Consider the following 25538-nt stretch of genomic DNA (forward strand, 5'->3'; position numbering starts at 1 on the left):
TCCAAAATGTGACCAAAAAGTCATACTTTAGTAAGTCATCCAAAATGTGACAAAAAAAGTCTCACATTGTCCAAAATAAGACAAAAAAGTCATACTTTAGTATGTTGTCCAAAATGTGATAAAAAAGTCATAAGTTAGTATGTCGTCCAAAATGTGACCAAAAAGTCATACTTTAGTAAGTCGTCCAAAATGTGACAAAAAAGTCACACGTCGTCCAAAATGAGACAAAGAAGTCATACCGTCATTGCAGCCCCTCCTTCTCCTCTTTTTGTTTGTTTTCCTGTGTCTGACTGTTCCTTCTGTCTCCCCCCCCCCCTTTGTTCCTGTGTGATTTTTTTGAGAAATAGCAAATTTTTTTGACTGCCTTTGCTCAGGTCCAAGACACCTGCCTGCTTGCCTGCTTGCCTGCGTGCCTGCGTGCCGTTCCTGCCTGCTTCATGCTCGTACTCGCAACATTGCCTGCCTGTTTGCGTACAAGCATGACTGTCGCCTGTCTCAGCCGTGAGTTCTTTGTCCCCTGAACAAACCTCCCAGTTGGACATGGGTCTGCCATTACACATGGGGACACCAAACAAAGAGAGACTGACTCACTTGCGACCTTCACCAAACCATGTGAGATTCCCGGATTCTCTGGCACATTAATTCACTGTGTCACAAATAAATATTGACTTTAACTACATTACTGAGTTCTGTGTCTTGCATTTGGGTCTGGTCCCTGTTGTTACTAAAACACATGACTTAGTATGTCGTCCAAAATGTGACAGAAAAGTCATAGGTTAGTATGTCATCCAAAATGTGACAAAAAAGTTATAGGTTGGTATGTTGTCCAAAATGTGACAAAAAAGTCATAGCTTAGTTTGTCGTCCAAAATGTGACAAAAAAAGTCATACTTTAGTATGTCGTCCAAAATGTGACAAAAAGTTATAGGTTGGTATGTCATCCACAATGTGACAAAAAAGTCAAAGGTTAATAACTATGTCATCCAAAATGTGACAAAGAAGTCAGAGCTTAGTTTGTCGTCCAAAATGTGACAAAAAAAGTCATACTTTAGTATGTCGTCCAAAATGTGACAAAAAAGTCATAGGTTAGTATGTCGTCCAAAATATGACAAAAAAGTCATAGTATAGTATGTCCTCCAAAATCATGCAAAAAAAGTCATAGTATAGTATGTCGTCCAAAATGAGACAAAAAAGTCATAGTATAGTATGTCGTCCAAAATTACTCAAAAAAGTCATAGTATAGTATTTCGTCCAAAATCAGTCAAAAAAGTCATAGTATAGTATGTCGTCCAAAATCAGTCAAAAAAGTCATAGTATAGTCAGTCATCCAAAATCAGTCAAAAAAGTCATAGTATAGTATGTTGTCCAAAATCAGTCAAGAAAGTCATAGTACAGTATGTCGTCCAAAATCAGTCAAAAAAGTCATAGTATATAGTATGTCGTCCAAAATCTGTCAAAAAAATCATAGTATAGTATGTCATTGAAAATCTGTCAAAAAAGTCATAGTATAGTATGTCGTCCAAAATAAGTAAAAAATATCATAGTATGTTGTCCAAAATCAGTCCAAAATATCATAGTATAGTATCTCGTTCAAAATAACTCAAAAAAGTCATAGTATAGTATGTCGTCTAAAATCAGTCAAAAAATTCATAGTATAGTATGTCGTCCAAAATGAGACAAAAAAGTCATAGTATAGTATGTCGTCCAAAATCAGTCAAGAAAGTCATAGTTTAGTATGTCGACTGATTATGTCGTTCAAAAATCAGTCGAAAAAGTCATAGTATAGTATGTCGTCCAAAATGAGACAAAAAAGTCATAGTATAGTATGTTGTCTAAAATCAGTCAAAAAAGTCATAGTATAGTATGTCGTCCAAAATCAGTCAAAAAAGTCATAGTATAGTATGTCGTCGAAAATCTGTCAAAAAAGTCATAGTATAGTATGTCTTCCAGAATCAGTCAAAAATATCATAGTATAGTATGTCGTCCAAAATCAGTCAAAAAAGTCATAGTATAGTATGTGGTCCAAAATGAGACAAAAAAGTCATAGTATAGTATGTTGTCCAAAGTGAGACAAAAAAGTCATAGTATAGTATGTCGTCCAAAGTGAGACAAAAAAGTCATAGTATAGTATGTCGTCCGAAATAAGGCAAAAATGTCATAGAATAGTATGTCGTCCAAAATGAGACAAAAAAGTCATAGTATAGTATGTCTTCGAAGATCAGTCAAAAAAGTCATAGTATAGTATGTCGTCCAAAATCAGTCAAAAAAGTCATAGTATAGTATGTCGTCGAAAATCAGTCAAAAAAGTCATAGTATAGTATGTCTTCCAAAATCAGTCAAAAATATCATAGTATAGTATGTCGTCCAAAATCAGTCAAAAAAGTCATAGTATAGTATGTCGTCCAAAATGAGACAAAAAAGTCATTGTATAGTATGTCGTCCAAAGTGAGACAAAAAAGTCATAGTATAGTATGTTGTCTAAAATCAGTCAAAAAAGTCATAGTATAGTATGTCGTCCAAAATCAGTCAAAAAAGTCATAGTATAGTATGTCGTCGAAAATCTGTCAAAAAAGTCATAGTATAGTATGTCTTCCAGAATCAGTCAAAAATATCATAGTATAGTATGTCGTCCAAAATCAGTCAAAAAAGTCATAGTATAGTATGTGGTCCAAAATGAGACAAAAAAGTCATAGTATAGTATGTTGTCCAAAGTGAGACAAAAAAGTCATAGTATAGTATGTCGTCCAAAGTGAGACAAAAAAGTCATAGTATAGTATGTCGTCCGAAATAAGGCAAAAATGTCATAGAATAGTATGTCGTCCAAAATGAGACAAAAAAGTCATAGTATAGTATGTCTTCGAAAATCAGTCAAAAAAGTCATAGTATAGTATGTCGTCCAAAATCAGTCAAAAAAGTCATAGTATAGTATGTCGTCGAAAATCAGTCAAAAAAGTCATAGAATAGTATGTCGTCCAAAATGAGACAAAAAAGTCATAGTATAGTATGTCGTCCAAAAAAAGTCAAAAATATCATAGTATAGTATGTCGTCCAAAATCAGTCAAAAAAAGTCATAGTATAGTATGTCATTCAAAATAAGTCAAAAATATCATAGTATAGTATGTCGTTCAAAATACTATACAATGACTAAGAAAGTCAAAGTATAGTATGTCGTCCAAAATGAGACAAAAAAGTCATAGTATAGTATGTCGTCCAAAATCAGTCAAAAAAGTCATAGTATAGTCAGTCATCCAAAATCAGTCAAAAAAGTCATAGTATAGTATGTTGTCCAAAATCAGTCAAGAAAGTCATAGTACAGTATGTCGTCCAAAATCAGTCAAAAAAGTCATAGTATATAGTATGTCGTCCAAAATCTGTCAAAAAAATCATAGTATAGTATGTCATTGAAAATCTGTCAAAAAAGTCATAGTATAGTATGTCGTCCAAAATAAGTAAAAAATATCATAGTATGTTGTCCAAAATCAGTCCAAAATATCATAGTATAGTATCTCGTTCAAAATAACTCAAAAAAGTCATAGTATAGTATGTCGTCTAAAATCAGTCAAAAAATTCATAGTATAGTATGTCGTCCAAAATGAGACAAAAAAGTTATAGTATAGTATGTCGTCCAAAATCAGTCAAGAAAGTCATAGTTTAGTATGTCGACTGATTATGTCGTTCAAAAATCAGTCGAAAAAGTCATAGTATAGTATGTCGTCCAAAATGAGACAAAAAAGTCATAGTATAGTATGTTGTCTAAAATCAGTCAAAAAAGTCATAGTATAGTATGTCGTCCAAAATCAGTCAAAAAAGTCATAGTATAGTATGTCGTCGAAAATCTGTCAAAAAAGTCATAGTATAGTATGTCTTCCAGAATCAGTCAAAAATATCATAGTATAGTATGTCGTCCAAAATCAGTCAAAAAAGTCATAGTATAGTATGTGGTCCAAAATGAGACAAAAAAGTCATACTATAGTATGTCGTCCAAAATGAGACAAAAAAGTCATAGTATAGTATGTCGTCCAAAGTGAGACAAAAAAGTCATAGTATAGTATGTCTTCCAAAATCAGTCAAGAAAGTCATAGTATATAGTATGTCGTCCAAAATGAGACAAAAAAGTCATAGCATAGTATGTCTTCGAAAATCAGTCAAAAAAGTCATAGTATAGTATGTCGTCCAAAATCAGTCAAAAAAGTCATAGTATAGTATGTCGTCGAAAATCAGTCAAAAAAGTCATAGTATAGTATGTCGTCGAAAATCTGTCAAAAAAGTCATAGTATAGTATGTCTTCCAGAATCAGTCAAAAATATCATAGTATAGTATGTCGTCCAAAATCAGTCAAAAAAGTCATAGTATAGTATGTGGTCCAAAATGAGACAAAAAAGTCATAGTATAGTATGTTGTCCAAAGTGAGACAAAAAAGTCATAGTATAGTATGTCGTCCAAAGTGAGACAAAAAAGTCATAGTATAGTATGTCGTCCGAAATAAGGCAAAAATGTCATAGAATAGTATGTCGTCCAAAATGAGACAAAAAAGTCATAGTATAGTATGTCTTCGAAAATCAGTCAAAAAAGTCATAGTATAGTATGTCGTCCAAAATCAGTCAAAAAAGTCATAGTATAGTATGTCGTCGAAAATCAGTCAAAAAAGTCATAGTATAGTATGTCTTCCAAAATCAGTCAAAAATATCATAGTATAGTATGTCGTCCAAAATCAGTCAAAAAAGTCATAGTATAGTATGTCGTCCAAAATGAGACAAAAAAGTCATTGTATAGTATGTCGTCCAAAATGAGACAAAAAAGTCATAGTATAGTATGTCGTCTAAAATCAGTCAAAAAAGTCATAGTATAATATGTCGTCCAAAATCAGTCAAAAAAGTCATAGTATAGTATGTCGTCCAAAGTGAAACAAAAAAGTCATAGTATAGTATGTCGTCCAAAAAAAGTCAAAAATATCATAGTATAGTATGTCGTCCAAAATCAGTCAAAAAAAGTCATAGTATAGTATGTCATTCAAAATAAGTCAAAAATATCATAGTATAGTATGTCGTTCAAAATACTATACAATGACTAAGAAAGTCAAAGTATAGTATGTCGTCCAAAATGAGACAAAAAAGTCATAGTATAGTATGTCGTCCAAAATCAGTCAAAAAAGTCATAGTATAGTCAGTCATCCAAAATCAGTCAAAAAAGTCATAGTATAGTATGTTGTCCAAAATCAGTCAAGAAAGTCATAGTATAGTATGTCATTGAAAATCTGTCAAAAAAGTCATAGTATAGTATGTCGTCCAAAATAAGTAAAAAATATCATAGTATGTTGTCCAAAATCAGTCCAAAATATCATAGTATAGTATCTCGTTCAAAATAACTCAAAAAAGTCATAGTATAGTATGTCGTCTAAAATCAGTCAAAAAATTCATAGTATAGTATGTCGTCCAAAATGAGACAAAAAAGTTATAGTATAGTATGTCGTCCAAAATCAGTCAAGAAAGTCATAGTTTAGTATGTCGACTGATTATGTCGTTCAAAAATCAGTCGAAAAAGTCATAGTATAGTTTGTCGTCCAAAATGAGACAAAAAAGTCATAGTATAGTATGTTGTCTAAAATCAGTCAAAAAAGTCATAGTATAGTATGTCGTCCAAAATCAGTCAAAAAAGTCATAGTATAGTATGTCGTCGAAAATCTGTCAAAAAAGTCATAGTATAGTATGTCTTCCAGAATCAGTCAAAAATATCATAGTATAGTATGTCGTCCAAAATCAGTCAAAAAAGTCATAGTATAGTATGTGGTCCAAAATGAGACAAAAAAGTCATAGTATAGTATGTCGTCCAAAATGAGACAAAAAAGTCATAGTATAGTATGTCGTCCAAAGTGAGACAAAAAAGTCATAGTATAGTATGTCTTCCAAAATCAGTCAAGAAAGTCATAGTATATAGTATGTCGTCCAAAATGAGACAAAAAAGTCATAGCATAGTATGTCTTCGAAAATCAGTCAAAAAAGTCATAGTATAGTATGTCGTCCAAAATCAGTCAAAAAAGTCATAGTATAGTATGTCGTCGAAAATCAGTCAAAAAAGTCATAGTATAGTATGTCGTCCGAAATAAGGCAAAAATGTCATAGAATAGTATGTCGTCCAAAATGAGACAAAAAAGTCATAGTATAGTATGTCTTCGAAAATCAGTCAAAAATGTCATAGTATAGTATGTCGTCCAAAATCAGTCAAAAAAGTCATAGTATAGTATGTCTTCTAAAATCAGTCAAAAATATCATAGTATAGTTTGTCGTCCAAAATCAGTCAAAAAAGTCATAGTATAGTATGTCGTCCAAAATGAGACAAAAAAGTCATAGTATAGTATGTCGTCCAAAATGAGACAAAAAAGTCATAGTATAGTATGTGGTCCAAAGTGAGACAAAAAAGTCATAGTATAGTATGTCTTCCAAAATCAGTCAAAAAAGTCATAGTATAGTATGTCGTCCAAAGTGAGACAAAAAAGTCATAGTATAGTATGTTGTTCAAAATAACTCAAGAAAGTCATAGTATAGTATGTCGTCCAAAATGAGACAAAAAAGTCATAGTATAGTATGTCTTCGAAAATCAGTCAAAAAAGTCATAGTATAGTATGTCGTCGAAAATCAGTCAAAAAAGTCATAGTATAGTATGTCGTCGAAAATCAGTCAAAAAAGTCATAGTATAGTTTGTCTTCCAAAATCAGTCAAAAATATCATAGTATAGTATGTCGTCCAAAATCAGTCAAAAAAGTCATAGTATAGTATGTCGTCCAAAATGAGACAAAAAAGTCATAGTATAGTATGTCGTCTAAAATCAGTCAAAAAAGTCATAGTATAATATGTCGTCCAAAATCAGTCAAAAAAGTCATAGTATAGTATGTCGTCCAAAGTGAAACAAAAAAGTCATAGTATAGTATGTCGTCCAAAAAAAGTCAAAAATATCATAGTATAGTATGTCGTCCAAAATCAGTCAAAAAAAGTCATAGTATAGTATGTCATTCAAAATAAGTCAAAAATATCATAGTATAGTATGTCGTTCAAAATACTATACAATGACTAAGAAAGTCAAAGTATAGTATGTCGTCCAAAATGAGACAAAAAAGTCATAGTATAGTATGTCGTCCAAAATCAGTCAAAAAAGTCATAGTATAGTATGTTGTCCAAAATCAGTCAAGAAAGTCATAGTACAGTATGTCGTCCAAAATCAGTCAAAAAAGTCATAGTATATAGTATGTCGTCCAAAATCTGTCAAAAAAATCATAGTATAGTATGTCATTGAAAATCTGTCAAAAAAGTCATAGTATAGTATGTCGTCCAAAATAAGTAAAAAATATCATAGTATGTTGTCCAAAATCAGTCCAAAATATCATAGTATAGTATCTCGTTCAAAATAACTCAAAAAAGTCATAGTATAGTATGTCGTCTAAAATCAGTCAAAAAATTCATAGTATAGTATGTCGTCCAAAATCAGTCAAAAAAGTCATAGTATAGTATGTTGTCCAAAATCAGTCAAGAAAGTCATAGTACAGTATGTCGTCCAAAATCAGTCAAAAAAGTCATAGTATATAGTATGTCGTCCAAAATCTGTCAAAAAAATCATAGTATAGTATGTCATTGAAAATCAGTCAAAAAAGTCATAGTATAGTATGTGGTCCAAAATAAGTAAAAAATATCATAGTATGTTGTCCAAAATCAGTCCAAAATATCATAGTATAGTATCTCGTTCAAAATAACTCAAAAAAGTCATAGTATAGTATGTCGTCTAAAATCAGTCAAAAAATTCATAGTACAGTATGTCGTCCAAAATGAGACAAAAAAGTCATAGTATAGTATGTCGTCCAAAATCAGTCAAGAAAGTCATAGTTTAGTATGTCGACTGATTGTCGTCCAAAATCAGTCAAAAAAGTCATAGTATAGTATGTCGTCCAAAATGAGACAAAAAAGTCATAGTATAGTATGTTGTCTAAAATCAGTCAAAAAAGTCATAGTATATATAGTATGTCGTCCAAAATGAGACAAAAAAGTCATAGTATAGTATGTCGTTGAATCAAAAATAAAAAAAGTCATAGTATAGTATGTCGTCTAAAATCAGTCAAAAAAGTCATAGTATAGTATGTCGTCCAAAATCAGTCAAAAATATCATAGTATAGTATGTCGTCCAAAATGAGACAAAAGAGTCATAGAATAGTCTGTCTTCCTAAAGGAGTCAAGAAAGTCATAGTATAGTATGTCGTCCAAAATGTGATAAAAAAGTCATAGTATAGTATGTCGTCCAAAATGTGATAAAAAAGTCATACTTTAGTATTCCGTCCAAAAAAGTCATGGAGTGCCTTCTCCAGCAACGCATTCAATTGAGAACTCCCTAGAGTGCTCTGTAAAATTCCTTACATAAAAACGTTGCTATGGTTGTTGTCTAACCCTGTGTGTTGTTTTCTTTTTCATGACTTGCAGTTTTTCTTAAAATACCACTTTGTCTAAATATTTCAAGTTTTAAAAGGTACAATCCACCCAAAATCGGAAGCAAGAATCAGGCACGATCAAAATTTTGCCACATAATTTTCTAGTTTAAACAGTTTTTTCTCTTGATTACGTAACACAACAGTTCTAGAAAGTGGTGATCAATTACACTTGGGTTAAATAAACAGAAATATCTCGATCTTTAATTTCAGAGTTGACTTGTATTTTAAGAATTAAGTGCTACCTCAAGAAAAGAATAAAGTAGATTTTTTTTTCTCCTAATCTCAACACCTACTTCTTAACTGTCATTTTTGAAAATAATATTTCACTAGTGTTCAGCAAACCATTACCTTTTATCTTTGAGACAGACATTTGTGAACAATGTGCCGCTTGCAGCAAGGCACACATACTTAAGTCCAAACTTTCACGTTCCAACTTGTCAGAAATAACTCTCTTGATTCCTTTACAAAAAAGGACAGATTGAAATCTGCTGCTCAATACACATACATACACTTTGTCCATAAGTAAAAAGGAAAAAAAAGGCAGTTGTCTCTTAATTAAAAAAAAAAACTTTATTTGAAGATCTACAAAAAGTCGTCATAAATGTCTATTATAGATTTCCTTTTATGGTACAAATGAACAGGGAAATTACAAAAGTACAACCAGTGGTTTTTAATCTTTTTTTTTTAGAAAAAAGTGTGAGGTGCAACATTGACTGTATTCATGTGAACACTTTTACAGAAAATTGTATATTTTTGAAGATGGGCTCATGTTTCTTAGGTAGTTTTTTTCAGGTCAACCAGGGCCCTCTTCATTAAAAAAACAAGTGTATTTTCTTTTGAGTTATTTTTTACCTTTTCACATTTTTAAGTATGAATAAAACACTGCCATTAAAAAGACATGTTGCTCTGAATGAGCCATAATCAGATTTAAAAGTGGAATACTACAATTTTAGTCACATTATGTTGACCTATAAACATCAAATTAGCATCATGTGAAACCTGAGTCATCATCAGACTAACGTGTAAACAGTAATGGGTTCGGAACATAAACTTAGCATATCAAAATCAAAACGTCTTATTCAGAATAAGGACTTCAAAATATTAGCATCCATGCCAATGTTCCGAGGTTAACCAGATTAAGACAATAGTCTGAATAACACAAAAAAGTAAAACGGAATGAGCTGATTCATTTAACCCCAATAAGGTTAGCAATAAATAAGCAATAACCAGATTTAAGCCACATTATGTAGACATGTAAACATCTTAATCAGATTATATAGTCCTATAACATAACTAATGTTAACACCAAATCGAGATAATGTCTTATTCAGATTAAGGTCAATATTCAAATTACTGGTGTCTACTGCAGTCGGTATGAGATGTCATTAGACTTTATATAATCTAGGAAAGCACTGTCTTAATTTAGGCCTTAGGTTTCTGAAACATACTCAAAGGTTGATAGGACGACAGAGTTGACCTGAGCCAATGCAGGCGTGTTTCTTATCATCACTGATTTAGAGTTCGTCTCGTTTCGCTTGTTCAGTCGCCTCATCTGTTTGTTGCAGTTCAGACTCCACAATCTTCCCATCTCTATTTTGATCCTGGTTATCAAACATCTCCTTAACGATGCTGTCGGCATCGACCCCCGGCCGGAGACGACCCGTGCCTTCCTTAACTTGGATCATGATGAAGGATGAAAACTGGAGAGACATTAGAGGAGTTAGAATGACTAGAATGACTTTTTACCAGAGAACCTTTTAGTATTAACATCTATCCTTGGTGATCCAATCATGGGCAGCGTGCATTTAAATAAAGGGGCGGGGACACCAGATCCAAGGACACGCAGCCAGGATGCAGATTTAATGCCAGTCGTACTAAAGCAGAGGTCTCAAACTCGCGGCCTGTTTTTTTGATATTTATAGATTAATTTAGCATCATGAAAGTTAACTATCATTGTCAAAACAAACACCTTTAATTTGAAATCATGTGTAATATGATTGAATATTGTGATATCATGTTGAGCTCATATCGCCCACCCCAACTGAGCAGTTGGTTTTTCCCACACAGTTGGACTTCTTTCACCTGACCGTCTGACCAAGCTCAGTTTGAGACCCCTGAACTAAAGTCTGTGTGCGGATGTCAATACCAGGGACTGAACAGGGACTAACATGCTCCCATTTAGCATAAAAGTCCGCTTACCTCCTCTAGAGGGACCTCTTTGTCACCATTGAGGTCCATAGCAGGAAAGAGTGGGTCAGGGCTGTCTGCTAGCCACACAAACATGAAGCCTTCAGGTACTCCCTTCTGCAGATCCATCAACTCCAGCTCAAAGAAGAGCACTGCACTCTTGGGGACTTCTCCAGCTACAAAACCCCCAAGACAGAGGAGAGAAAATATGACTCAGGTTGAAGAGGGGAAAAGTATGCTCGGATTGTGAGCTGAGCAGTTCCACTGACTGACCTCCATCTTCACCGTGTCCCCAGTGAGGAGGAACGATCACTTCTCTCCTCTCGCCCACACACATGCCACTCAAACCTTTCTCCAGACCTAAGATCACCTGGTTGGCCCCGAGCGTCGCGGTGGAAGGTGAGTCGTACTGATCTCTGGGAAATGACACGCCAACACGTCACCACAGCAATAATCCAAGCTAAATGAATACATGCAGGCTTATGTGCTGTTGTCAACGATACATTAATGACATTTGTTTTAATGCAGTTCCACTGGAATCTGTCAGACAAGGAGCCAGCAATGATTACATGCATTAACCAGGAGGTGGAGAAGGATGCAGTGTAGCAGAGTGAACAGCAGAGGGGGCTCACGAGGAGTACAGCAGGGTGCTGTCCAGTAAAGAGCAATTGTAACGATACTGAATCAGATCATTGGCTTCACTCGTCAAGCTGCAGTCCTGAGGTTTGAAGGTAACCTTGATCTCGACTGGGTCTTTGGGGTTGTGGAAGTCGATGACATGAATGTCAAAGACCAACACAGCCGAGCCAGGAATCATTTTTCCTGTGGCCAGAGAAACAAATGCACAGAATCAGTGGCTATGTTTGTTCCACGGCACATGTGATGCGAAGGACCTTCATCAAACTCACCGACCCCGGTTTCTCCATATGCCATGTGAGGGGGAACTGTGATCCTCCTTTTCTCTCCTATGCACAGCCCATGCAGCGCTTTGTCCATGCCTTGGATCACGTATCCCTTCCCGACATACGTGTTATAAGTGCTATTTCGCTGGTAGCTGCCAAGGAAAGAGGCACAGTCATTATTTAAAGTACATTTTGTGTATGTAAATGTCATTTCTGTGTTTTGGAAATTATTTGGCAACCCACAAGAGCCTGGAGTCTGGCGAGGTGAAGGACCCGCTGTCCAATATTTTAAATTTGGATTGCAGTACTTGTTTTGAACACTGAAGGCCACTATTTTACACACAGCCCCACTCCTTTTAATGTGACTTTTCCATGATAGAGTTCTGGCACTACTCCACTCTACTTGCTTTGGTATCAGGCACATCGTTTTCCAATACTATACTTCCTCCTCAATGTGGACAGGGTCATAATAGCAGCAAACACAAACTAGTGACGGGCAAAGCGGTTGTTTTCTGTGTGCTGAATCATTAGAATCAGTTCATTAAAAAGATGAGTTCAGTACTTCCTGCATGACCGGAGCACAGACTCGGTCTGACACAGTCACTGAACTGAAATACGGCCGGACGGGTTGTGATTCGGCTCACGATCGCCGGCTTTCAGCAGTGCTGTTACTAGACTCCTCTGTTAAACAGTGACATTTTAAACACTTCCTTGCTAAATGTTGGAGATTAACGCATATCTTCTGGGATTTTTAAGACTTTTTAATGGATCTACACTTTGGACATTGTTCGGTTTGATTCTTGTGTCGGACGTCGCACTCATGACTCTTCCAGTGACGACACTCTCTGACCAATCAGTGTTGATGCCACATTTTAGTATCTGCTCAGCTCGCTTGGAACCTCACCAGAGCAGGAACCAAAAAAAAGCACCAGGTACTATCAGTAATGGAAAAGCAAAAACATCAGAGTAGAGTCGAAGAGAGTAGTGCTAGAAGTGAATAATGGAAAAGCACCAGTCAACTTCATCGCTTCTTGGGAGTGCTGAACCCTTAGGTTTACCTCGAGTCAAAGGCCTTGCCATCCTGGAAGGTACCATTGTAGTGATATCGGATGTAATCGCCAGTCACCGTACGGCGGGTGCAGCCTTTGGGTACCTCCTTCACCTCCACGATTAGATCGTCATTGGGGTTGAACACATCAACCAGGAGCACCTCAAACACCAGTGTGGCCTGAGGAGGAACCAGACTTCCTGTTTAGGGGGGGAGAAAAAAAAAATAATGCTTGGAGTTTGCTTATACATGAGAAGTGCGGGTCCATAGTTGTCAAACATTCAGTTTTTATAGCATAAAAAAGATAGACTGAAACCACTGGATGGTGGTTAATTCCTACCATAGCCAGTCTCTCCATACGCCAGGAAGGGCGGGACGATTATGATCCGTCTCTCACCGACACACATGCCCAGGAGACCCTCGTCCATACCTTTGATGAGGTCTCCTTGTCCCAAGTAGGAGTTGTATGTTGAATTCCCTGAGTGACTGAATTAAGCACAGGTCAAACGTCTTCAAAGGGACAGATACAGAACTGCATGTGAGTTCACAGAACGTGACAAAGAAAACAGACTCACCTGGATTCAAAGGTTTCCCCCGACAACAGGGTGCCGTTATAATGATACCGCACATAATCCGACGCCACAGTTGTGCGCTTGCAACTGGCAGGTTTGCTGACGGTGCGGGTCTCCACCTTGTCCTCGGTGTTCCATATGTCCAGCAGGAGAATGTCATACACCAGCACAGCGTCCGGAGGGATGATACCACCTGATGTGACCGTATGGATCGTCATCAGGTAACAACATCACCAACACAAGTGCCGTGATGGCATTTACTATCGTTTTCATCAGTCTCACCTGTTCCTACGTTTCCATAGGCCAAGTGGGGAGGGACTGTGATCTTCCGGCGTTCATTGACACACATGCCCAGAAGGCCGCGGTCCATTCCTGTGATGAGTCGGCCCAGGCCCACCTGACTGACGAAGGTTTTGCCTCGGTCATGACTGTGAAAGAGGAGTCAGTAGAAATGTCGGTCAGGCAGTACGTCATGAAGAAAAACAGTGAAAGCAACTTCAAAGTAATCTCTGAATTACAGCAGAGAGAACGGTGCTTCTTTCCTCCTTGCACTACAGTATGAAAGCTTAACATGCAGGAAGGAAGTGTTCCATTTTTTTAGATATGAACTCTACAGATTCAGGGTTACCCAAACATTCTACACGGCATCTTCAGAAGATTTGGGAGAGGGGGTTGGGGTCCAAAGGAGACACTCAACCATTTTCTATTTGTGGATTCTCAGGAGTTTCTCCTCATGAAACGTGGGTTTGTACACATGCCCTGTTCAGATAATATCTGGAGTTAAGGGCACATCTGAAAGCAGCTGGTAAGATGTTTGTAATCTTAATGATAATCGGCGACTAAAACTGCCAGAATGAGGTCCTGATTTAGCACTTATTAGCAGATTTAGCAGTCTTTAGCAGTGTTTGGTACACTCAGAAGTGTGATAAAGTCAGCACCCAATATTCCATCAATGTGGAAAATATAATTTAAAGGCGTCTATGATAGCTCAGCTTCATTCAAACGCAAAAACACAGGGTTGTCTGATGCAAGGCAGCAATTATAGACCACTTAAGCAAAGAAAAGCTCTTTGAGAAAGCATGAATATCAGTGGAGAAACAAAAATCATGCATTTTTAATGGCCAGTTTTCAAAATGAAGTTGCAGATTAAATGAGTCCATGTGTGGCTGACACGTCTGCAGTTGTTATCTCAGCTGCAGTCAGTTGTTCATGCATCACAGTCAGATTCACGTTTTTAATACACTGAGTGTTTCCATGTGCATGCAGGAGAGGAAACACGTCCTTACAGTGCATTTAAATCAGCAGTGGAAACATTGTAACCTCTCTGCGTGATGCATGACGATGATATAATGTTGTTGCATGTCTCATAATATGTGAGGTTTACTGTGTTGCCTTAATACGCTGACTTTGCATTTTAGGAGATTAAAACTGACGCAGTTCACCTGGAGTCAAACTTCTTTCCGTCCGCAAACAGTGTGCCGTTAAAATGAAAGCGGATAAAATCTTCTGTTTCAACCTCCCGAGGACAAACGCTCGGTATCTCGTACCGATCGACCACAACGTCCAAAAACGGCTCGGGGAGACAATTCACAGCGACAACGAGGAGGGAGAATAAAAGTGAAGAAGATATAACTAAATCCATTTTTAAAAAAGACAAATACGTTTGGAGAGAATAAGTTAAAGTGTGGAGACTCTCACAGCTGAGCTAAGTGTCTGCCAGTGACGGTGACGCGGTTCAAGAGGAGACTGAGGAAAACGGACCGCAACAAGTTTGGAACTTCACAGTCAGATCAAGTTAACAGGAATATGATACGGTACTTCCGGTTTTCTCTAAAGAAATAAAAGCCCTCTCAAAGAAGCGATTGAAAATGTAGTGAGATGACAAATGAATAAATCTAGCTATAATTTGTGAAATATAACATTATAATACAGAATCAGTGTAAAGAATGTAATCATTTGCTGAGTGGAGTGTAATTTGTTTGGTATTATCCTCACAAATCAAATCATTTTGAATCAGGTTTACAATCTAAATGTTACATTTTCACAAATAAACAGCCTGTTTCTTTAGATTTAGACATTTTTGATTTAAGATTTTATAGTGAAAATGTACTGTTTATTCGATTACATATCTTGGTATACGTAATTAATTAATTAATAATTAATTAATTAATAATACATTCTTTCATGATTATTCGGTACCTGATTTAATTGCATGTTTTAAAATGGATAGCTCAGTTGGTAGAGCTGACACCTCGTAGGGCAAAGAGCCCATTTGCAGTGACCCCAAGTTTGTTCCCACCCATGGTCCCATTTCATGCTTCACTGTCCAATAAAGTTAAAAAAGAAGCCCAAAAAGCTGTCTTTAAATTAAAAAGAAATGCTGAAAATAGAGAAAAATACACAGGTATGGGTGCACGTACAAGGTATTTGACCAGATTTTCTTCCCCACTTCTCTGTGCACTTACACATAAATAAAGACAAAGAAGGGGACAACAAAAACTGACAAAATAAGGCATTCATTCATACTTCAGCTGACATAGGATAAACGGCGGAGTACAGGTTACACCCTGGACAAATTGCAAGTCCATCACATGTAAATGAATCCCATTAATCTGCATGTTTTCAGACTGCGGGCCTGGAGGAAGCAGGAATAGGACAAACTCCACACAGAAAGATTCGGGATCCGAATCCTGTGACCTTCTTGCTTCTTGCTTCTTGATTACAGATTTGCTAAAATAAGAAAAACAAGTAATAATTGATAATGAGACTTTATTTTGACAAGTTTATCTCCCTGAAGAAAGTGACACTATTTTTGTGCTTTTATTCTGACTGGAAACATCCGGCGGTTTCCCTTCTCTTACTCGGTCACTTAACGCACGTGTGTCGGGTCTGTTCTCCACAGAGGAGCAGCCTCAGCAGCTGGAGGTCAAGGAAGAGGAGGAGGAGGAGGAGGAGCAGAGGAGGAGGAGCGGCTCCTGCGCCTCCACCCCCTATTTAATGGAATTCTGCAAACGTGTAATTCCTGACTCCGAGGCCCAGCTTCCATGACTCCAGTCACGTATGGGAATTGTAAAATTGCCTCACTATAATCTGAAATTGTCTTGGTGTCACAGATTAATTAGAATGGCTGCCATGTTCCCCTCTCCATAATCTGCATTTACACACATGTGTGGTTTTGCTCAGATTTATGAATCCAGACTACACAGAGTCAGGGATAAGTCATTAGATTTGCCCAGGTGTGGTGAGTAGTTTCCAGCTGTTAAATCCATGTCTCAGCTTGTCAGATATTTTTTTTGGAATGTTGCTTCAAATGAAGACCAGACTGAAAACACAGGAGCTCTTCACACAAACATGCACTGTGACAGACTACAGTTTATGAGGCTCCGAGCAAAAGTAAACATATTATGACTCAAATATACAATAATATAAAATTCTTATTTTTGCCATTAATGGAAAACATTGAGGGAAAAACGTGACTTTTTATGTCCAACCTCAGTTGATGTAATAATTGTGTCAAGCAACCTGGATTTATCACCATCTACACCGGAAGTACATACTTCTGATTTCAACTTAAGTGAGTTTTGTCAACTATAGAGCTATATATTTTTAAATGTACCATCCAAATGTACAAAAATAATTAGAGTCATTAGCTTTATTATATGCACCTGAAGCTACAACAATATTTATTTAAATATTAAGATAAATAAGGAACGAGAGCAGATCTTTATGGAGACAATTTTAACTAAATGTACATGTGAAATATCGCTCCTTTAATGTTTGGTATGAAAAGTCTTTATCACACACAAATTGAAATAGACAATAATTGGAGTTCTTTTTTTCTTATTTTCCTCAAAATAACCTCTTACATTTTCATCTATTTTCATTGTGTTATTTATTTGTGTGCGTTGAAGTATTTTTTTTATACCAAACTAAACAAATGTAGTTAGTTAGTTGAACTTGTTTATTAAGTATCTTACCAGAAAGTCACTTTTCTTTTTATAATATTACTAAAGTAAAAGTTTCAGTGGCAGTCGCGAACAAGCGCTGCTTTTATTTTGAAAGTCCGGAGTAGAAGCTGTGATGTTCCTCATCCAAATCTCCGCGGCTTTCAGAGCCTACGTGCAGTCAGTCATGAGCAAGTTTTGGTAAAGAAAAAGAGGAAGGAATCCTCCCGAACCCCTGACCCATTCAAAACACGAGCAGACTGCTGCTGGAGCCGGTGGTCGAGGCGACGATGCTCCTCGGAACAAGCGTGTGTCTGGTCTTCCTCGTGCTGTCTCTGCGGGTGGAGGCTCAGTATGAGAAGTACAGCTTTAAAAGTTTCCCCCAGAAGGACATCATGCCACTGGACACCGCGTATGGCTACGCGATGGAGCAGTACGCGGCGCAGAACTGGGGCGACAGCATCAAGTATCTGGAGCTGAGTCTGCGGCTCCACCGGCTCCTGCGGGACAGCGAGGCATTCTGCAGCCGCAACTGCAGCACCGTGAGCCGGGCAGACCCGGACCCCGAACTCGGCGACAGTAGCCTCCGCGTCGTGCGCCACATCCTCCTCAGAGCTGCGTGCCTGAAAAAGTGCAAGGCGCAGTTTCCAGTGTTTAATGTCGCGTATCCACGCAGGGATGTACTGGAAACGTTCGAACAAAGGATACCGTACCGGTACATACAGTACGCGCACTACCAGGTGAGACCAAACACGTCATGTCTGTGTGGAGTGTTGTGCCAAAAGTCGCCATAAGAAAAGTAGGCCAAACGTACTCCTCCGTGTTTTAAAACATGACTGTGACAGAACTGTTCTCATATAAAGTCACTGTTGCACATTTAAGTGCAACTTCAGAGTGGGTGAAAACATAAATGTTGGTTTTGCGTGGCCACATCTGTGCGTAACGGGTTTTAAAGGCTCATTAAATGTATGCGCCGTCGTTTCCTTCAAGCAGTTTTCACTCCGTCTGAGTCAGTGAGAGGAAACTTCTCGTGGGCGACATGTGGAGTTTAAATCCACGGCTGCTTTGTTGCGCCCTCCTGCCGACCGAACAGTCATTGAGTATGTGCCACGTCTCTTCCAGTCTTTCCCCCCCGAAACAATCCCCTTATTCTTCTTCTTCTCCTCCTGCTCAGTCGGACGCACTGTGATGGGAACCAGGTGTGTTTAAACGAGGCAAATACACTCTTTATTATCCTAATGATGTGATCAAAGCGAGCAGCTCCCTCTACACAAAGTCTTAAACTCTGACAGGAGTGATTATTATTGACGTTTACGATCACAAAATACCTTGAAACCTTTAAAATCCGTCGAGTTGTGTCTAGTCAGACACGGTCTGGATGAACCAAACCCCCTAATCCTGAGATCCCTGTCTTAAAACATCTATGTATGTTATGTGAATATCTAAATAACATTTAAATATTATATTTTCATATTCATTTTCTTATTTTAATGCTTATTATATTCATATATGAGTCGATACCAATACATATTCATATCGGTATCGAAACCTTGTGCAGTATTGGCATTTGTGTGACACTGGTTATAATCACTGTATGGAATATTGAAAAAAGAATGAAATGAATGAAATCCCATATGATCCAAAAACCTTAAATATCACATACATGCTCCTCTAGTGTCATGTGACCAGAATTTGCCACACTTCATTGATCTTGTGAACTAATTTTAAGATAAAAGAAGAAGAAAGTCAAACTGATGAGCAACAATATTGGACTCGTAAAACTTGAATTTTCCCAGTGTGGGATAAAAAAACCTAATCTAATCTCATCTAATTTAATCCAACCATGTATCTGTTCATCAGATGAATTGATTTAAGGAGAGATTTCAAGAGAATTTCAGAGCCACAGTCAAAAATGTGGGAGTCAAAATTAAATGAAGCAACCTCGTTAGGAGGTTTAAAAAACGTAGTTTTATGGCAGTTCTGTGGAGTGTTAATATATTTTATATGTAGGTTGTGTTTTAAAGCCCCTTTGGCTACTTCACTTAATCTCTTCACCTCTGATTTATCTCACGTATTCAAAGTAGATCAAGGTTTCTGTCAGGGCTCATTGCGTTTCTATTTAAAATAAAATCCAGTCCAACTCAAGTGTCCATTTTACCATTATCTCTTCCTCCACAGCTGAATAACGTGGAGAAGGCTATCGCAGCAGCCCACACTTACCTGAAGAAGAACCCGAAAGACTCCTACCTGGCCAAGAACATGAAATACTACAAGACGCTGTTCGACGTGGAGGAATATCTCATCGACCACGAGGAGCAGCCGTACGAGGTTCGTAGCCTGACGGCGTTTGCCCTCGTCCCGGTTAAACGTGCGCACAATTCAGCTTCTGCCTTTTCACGTACAGTGCATGTGTTTGTCGTGTGCAGAGTGTGTTCCTCAAGAGTGTGACGCTCTACAACACTGGGGACTTCAGCAACAGCGCCCGGAACATGGAGCAGGCCGTCACACAGTACTTGGAGATCTACAGCCTCTGCCAGGCGGGCTGCGAGGGCTCGTTTGAGATCGTGGAGTACAAAGACTTCTACCCCACGATGGCGGGTGAGCAGAGAGAAGTTTTCATGGAACAACTGCAGCTCAGCACGTTTGAGAAAATAATGAAGTCTTTGTTTTTGCTCTCGCGTCCCTCAGATCTCTACACCGATGTGCTCAAGTGTAAGATAAAATGTGAGGAGTACCTGACGCCCAACGTTGGAGGATTCTTTGTGGAGAAGTTTGTCGCCACGATGTATCACTACCTCCAGTTTTCCTATTACAAATGTAAGGACTATGATATTGACAGTTTATAAAGAAATGGACGTGGCCTTCTGGTTTGAAAAGTGGGACGGACGTTGCAGTTAGCCACTAGAGGGCAACACCACTGATTGCAAAAAGAACTCGCAAATGACTATGCAGGAAGATGTTGGGTGCACTTTGTTAAACAAAAAGTTTAGGTACATGTTAAAAGTCCAACTAAAATCAAGCTAGTCTTAGTCGGACTAATACTGGATTCATATGCGATTCATAGTCTGATTATTCCTGCATGTATACGCTCAGTCGGACCGGAGTCGGACGTGGCGTTCTGCAAGTCATGAAACCAAAATGTCCTCCTTGGTTTTTTACCTGAAGTCGAAGGAGACGACGGATAAACTGCAGTACTTTTGTCGGAAAAGAACAAGACCCACTTTTGGGCGAAGAGACACAGCAGGCCCATCTCGCCGTTCGCACACGGCTAATAATTCAAATTTCCCCTCCACAGTATACAGTATACAGTGCTCATCTTAGTCTTAGTCGGACTATGGCCTCAGCTCGATTAAACTGTGCATGTAAACGTACGGAGTGACAGCAGGGAGAGCAATCTTCTCACAAAGTGTTTGATGTAAACACATAAACGGGATGTGACTGGCTAATGCTCGTGCTGCCGCTCGAAAAATTGAACATTTCTTAACTTCTGCCACATGCAACGCAAGCAAATGGACCCACAATGCAGTTCGGCGACGTTTTAGGTTTTTCTTCAGTAGAATATGATGACAATTTGGAACTTGTGTTCCCCTTTAGAGGAAAATACGAGGCTTCGCAATGGGAGATAGTTTGACCGCCGGAAGACGACGTCCTTATTTATAAACAGTCTGTTGGCACAGGCTTTCGAGAGCGTGTGTATGTGATGCATTTATGTGATAATTCTGTGTCCCTTCACAGTGAACGACGCAAAGAACGCTGCTCCGTGTGCAGCCAGTTACATGCTGTTCGATCCCAAAGACCAGGTGATGCAGCAGAACGTCGCATACTACCGTTTTTACCGGGAGCAGTGGGGCCTCGAGGAGCCAGACTTTCAGCCTCGGACTGTGAGTGAACACTTTCGTTTCCTCCTTATCCGTTTTCACTTGGAGGTCTTTCTTTCTTTTTAACAAGGCTCAAATGATGCAGTTGAGATTGTTTAGAGGCGGCAGAAAGTTCACGGCAGCTACATTAAACCGAAGCGGAACAACTATAGCATATAGCGGTCTTGGCGTGAACATAAACATGACCTCAGGGTGGTAATTAGGAGCTCATATAGTTGTGTATATGAGTGTGTCTTTCATTGTGGAGAGTTGGCAGCAGCTGCAGTGAACCACTGGCCCGTAAAAGTCTTTGCCCGCTGAAGCTGCCCCACTTTCAAACAAATTTGTCACCCCTGTAAATGCAAGGAGCAGGAAAAAGGGGGAAGTAAACAAACAGAAGACGGAAAAGTGTTGTTATTGTTGCTCAGCGAAGTGTCGTTTTTTGTTTTGCAGGAAGCACTGAGGTATTTTAACCAGACAACCAAACTGAAGGAGATGCTGGAGTTTGCACTGAACTACCTTCAAACAGACGACGAGGTAAGCGTCACTGCTGTTGTTTTTAGGTCAGCGCGGTCACCATGAATATTCAGTCATCACAAACACAATGTCACTTTTTCCTGATTTAAAAGACAACAAAAGCATCAGCAGCTGCTGGAGGAGTGAGCCGGTGTCACTTTGATTGACTGAATCAGAACAAGGTCTCTTTTTTTTTTTCTCCTGTATGTAGGAGGAGGAGAAACTGTCTGCAAAATGTCTTTTGTTTAGTGTCAGACTTTTTCCACAAAGGAGAGAAACACACGTGATTAGGAGAGTAAATAGATGCTGAAGCAGAGCATAAATGTAATTTTAAAGGGAGTTAAAGGGTCCAGTGTGTAGGAATTAGTGACATCTACAGGTGAGACTGTAGATTGCAACAAACAGGGGACTCAAATGTATCAGGGAACTACGGTGGCCTTTGAACACCAAAAATTATGTTGTCATCAACCATAGACACAGATGTTTTTAAGTATTATATAATGGTTTGCTTAACTTAAAATCTTATGCTTCTCATAAAGTACTCATAAAAAGGTTTATTCTAAGGTTGTTTTTATTCTAAAGCCATTATACACTTTATACAAACATAATTATGGTTAATATATGTAATATCTTACAATAAACCCCGCTAAATGATACACATTTGACCTTTGAAGTACTTTTTTTAAAAAGTTTTAAAGTTAAAACAATCACTGTGGTTATGTACTAAACCATGTTGCAGCAGCAGACATACAGTAATACTAAATACCATCATCTTTATAGGTCATAAGAGGTCAAATCAGTGTGTAAATGCTGCACTGATACATTTCATTGCTCATAAATTCATATTTTTAAGTGTAAGAAGATGAAGGATTGAAATGAATTCAATTTTGATTAAAAGATCAAGCTTTATACTTTTGTGGTTGGAAATAGGAGAAGATTACCTGAATTTCAAAGGTATGTCTTGTGTTTTTTTGTCTTGCTTTGTGTGGGTTTTAAATGATCTTACTCTGAACGGCACAGACAAACAAAATTCCATCATCTTCCATCGGCAGTATGTTTTTTTTGGCGGATGGCGACTCAGAACCTCAGCAGATAAAACTCAAACTGTCTCCACGACAAAAATATATGTGTTTTTTATATTCTGACACTTGAATTGAAACTGAATTGGTTGACCACGCTAGGGTACACGTTTCCTTTTTTATTTAGTTTTATCTGATCACTTCAGACTAGATTCAATCTGTTGTTGTGGTTATGGGAGAAAAAGGTATCTGAGGTATAAAGGGGAGAGAAAGAGCGGGTAAGGAAGTGAGGACGGAGGAGGGGTGGTTTTTCCGCCAGCAGCAGTATGTGGTATGTGGCTGGGAGGTGCCGGCCACATCTATTTAACTCAGGTCAGCTCCTCCCAACTCACCGCACCGAGAGTTTATAACAGGCTGCACATATCACAGATTTATGGCCACACAAAGGAGAAAAGTGACACTTTTTTCTAGATAAGAGAACAAGGTTCTTAGTCCTAAAAGGTACTCAAATCATTCATCAAAAACAGGTTTTAAAATGTCTTTCAATCACTTTTACAAAATTATTAAAAACAGCCAGTAGGATTTTGTGATAAAAATGTCCAAAAAAACAACAACAAAAGGATACTTTTACTACAAATTTATTTTTTTGAGACAGGGCTAAAAAATGTCTTGTAAGTGTTTTTGTCCATTTTTCCAGAATAAATTTTAATACCTGGCAGTTCTTTACAATTTACTGTGTGAAAGTAGTGAATTAACAATTTAAAATGAAGAAAAAGTAAAGGGGAGAGAAGTTTTATTTAGAAAAAACACTGTAGTTATACATGAACACCAGATTGTGTGTGTTAAATTTGAAATATGAGCAGTATAAAACATATTTAAAATAACATTTGTTTGAGTCTTTGTCTCAATGTCCAAAAACAGGGCCAAAAAATGGAAACTTTTTTTCCCCAACTCTACTCTATGGTGACAAAGATGCTGATTTCGCCAGCTTCCGGCAACAGCATGAGTGAAATTGCCGTAATAACCACATATTGGCTGTGACGTGCAACTTCTCAGCTTTCAGAAACAGCTGGAATTTTTCCGATAGCACAAACCGTCATGTAATTATGGTAGTACAAAGTGCGCTTGTGCAAACGTGTCGTCTGCGATACGCTCGGTGTTAAAGGGTTAAAACCAGATGTGATGTTATATTGTTTAAACATTTGGGTAAAACTGTTCCTAACATTGTGTACATTTTGTTTATTTTATTGTGAAATTGGTTGTAAATGTATTATTTTATAACTTTATAACTTAACTTACCTTAATAGCTCTGGAGTGAAAGTAACATGACTGAGAGTGTTTTGTTGAACTTTTAGGGCGTGGTAGGTCCACAAGAAACGGGGGCCCCACACTTGGAGAACCCCGACGGGGAGTTCGAGGGGATGGGAGATTATGAAGAGTCGTTCCTGGCCGAGTGGTGGCAGGAACCTAAAACAAAGTGGGACATTGGAGAAGAGACAATCTGACCTCTGACCTCGTACCGTACGTAAGCAGAGCGCTTCTTCGCCCCAGCTCTGTCCCACCTGTCAGGACGACATACCAAAGACTACAGACAGAACAGACAGACACACCAACACTTCCATCAGTATCAAGCAGGAAAAACATGACTCACACTCAAGCTGTTCGTTCTCCTGAACTTCTCCATCATGTTGATCCAAATCTGATTGACATATTCTGTCTTGGCTGTCATCAGCCTCTTAAAAACAACAAATCACTGGCCAATGACTCTTCTACCATGTTTATTTAATTAAATCTGACATGTAGCTTTTCTTATCTAAAGATGATTATAAACAGGGAAACAGGCAAAGGTAGGTGCCATGTGAGAACAGGAGGTGTGGTTTCATGTTTTAGTATTTTATTTTTCAATCCATCTACAAGCCTTGGTTCATTTCTTTCTTTTTGTCTCAATTCAAAAAGATAGTGTCTAAAAAATATGTAAGATGCATCTCATTTTTCTCTTTTTTTTTTTTTACCCCCCTCCCTTCACTTGGAACGGCCAGATTGGATTTGATACCATCTCTGTACATACTGTTATTACGATAGTGCATCTGCCGTAGTGCAAAGCTCCAACAGACCAAACTTATAGATTGTGTACCGTATCGAGACAAGCTGCCTCCTGGGACCCTTAATCAAGATCTCTTTAATCTCATCTACAGTGGAGGTTTCATTACAAAGTCTCTGGGCTGTGGCGTTCGCCCGCGGCATCGTGGCTATCAACAAATATACAGAGGAAGTCATGTGACATTTCAGTGACAGCTGGAATGATACAAGAGAGAACATGACAGCCAGCTTAGATGTGACACTGTCCTAAAAAAATGCATGGATTACAGTAGAGATTCGCAGATGCGGGTCGAGTCGAGAGACCGGTACGTTTGCTGGAACATAAAATCCTAACAGCATTTAAATAAATCTTCAAACGGTGCGTCAACATTCAGCTTATCTTGCACGTTATTTACAAATCGTTGTGTGCGTACAAGTTGGCTAGTGCTCGTCTTCTGTTGGTACGTGACGTAAAAACAGTTGGGATTCTTTTATTGATGTGCTGCTTGTGTGGTGCCATGGCTGCAGCACACGGAAAGAAGTGATTCTTCTTCTAGAGGTAAAAACCTGCCCCATTGTACCAGTGACAGGACCAGTGTTAAGGTGTATATGGACACAGTTGCCCCTAACACTAATGTAAACACGTACATTCTTCCCTTGTTTAAAAATGAACTCACACCCGTACATTCACCTGTGCAACAATACAAACACACGCACACATTAAAACCTCCTAAGCGTACAAAGTTTGGGCCTGAAAGTGGTGATCACGCACACACACACACACACACACACACACACACAGACACACAGACGGGTATTGTGGAATGTATGTTGGTCAGTCTGTGGTAGGAAACACTAAGTTTGCGGTCTCTGCTGCTTTCAAAGTTCAGTGATTGAAAATGATCCCAAAAACCAAAAAATAAAACACCCATCTTCCTCTTTTTTTCC

General features: G+C 38.1%; 2 protein-coding genes across 2 annotated transcripts; one reads left to right on the plus strand and one right to left on the minus strand.

The window, feature by feature from the left end:
* Window positions 1-9121: 9121 nt before the first annotated feature.
* Window positions 9122-14937, minus strand: fkbp10a (FKBP prolyl isomerase 10a). Its single transcript, XM_058654708.1, has 10 exons — window positions 14618-14937; window positions 13458-13603; window positions 13179-13368; window positions 12944-13089; window positions 12614-12803; window positions 11562-11707; window positions 11286-11475; window positions 10927-11069; window positions 10666-10829; window positions 9122-10166 (listed from the first exon to the last, which is right to left on the minus strand). Exons 1-10 carry the CDS (start codon window positions 14815-14817, stop codon window positions 9981-9983), a joined length of 1701 nt encoding a protein of 566 aa, XP_058510691.1. The 5' UTR covers window positions 14818-14937; the 3' UTR covers window positions 9122-9980.
* Window positions 14938-17299: 2362 nt separating this feature from the next.
* p3h4 (prolyl 3-hydroxylase family member 4 (inactive)) lies at window positions 17300-25533 on the plus strand. The gene is made up of 7 exons (XM_058653300.1): window positions 17300-17859; window positions 19298-19447; window positions 19546-19717; window positions 19808-19936; window positions 20855-21000; window positions 21430-21513; window positions 23867-25533. The coding sequence occupies exons 1-7, from the start codon at window positions 17410-17412 to the stop codon at window positions 24014-24016; spliced, it is 1281 nt and encodes a 426-aa protein (XP_058509283.1). The 5' UTR covers window positions 17300-17409; the 3' UTR covers window positions 24017-25533.
* The last annotated feature ends 5 nt before the right edge of the window (window positions 25534-25538 follow it).

The sequence above is a fragment of the Solea solea genome, chromosome 16 (genome assembly GCF_958295425.1).
Source record: "Solea solea chromosome 16, fSolSol10.1, whole genome shotgun sequence".
NCBI lineage: Eukaryota > Metazoa > Chordata > Actinopteri > Pleuronectiformes > Soleidae > Solea > Solea solea.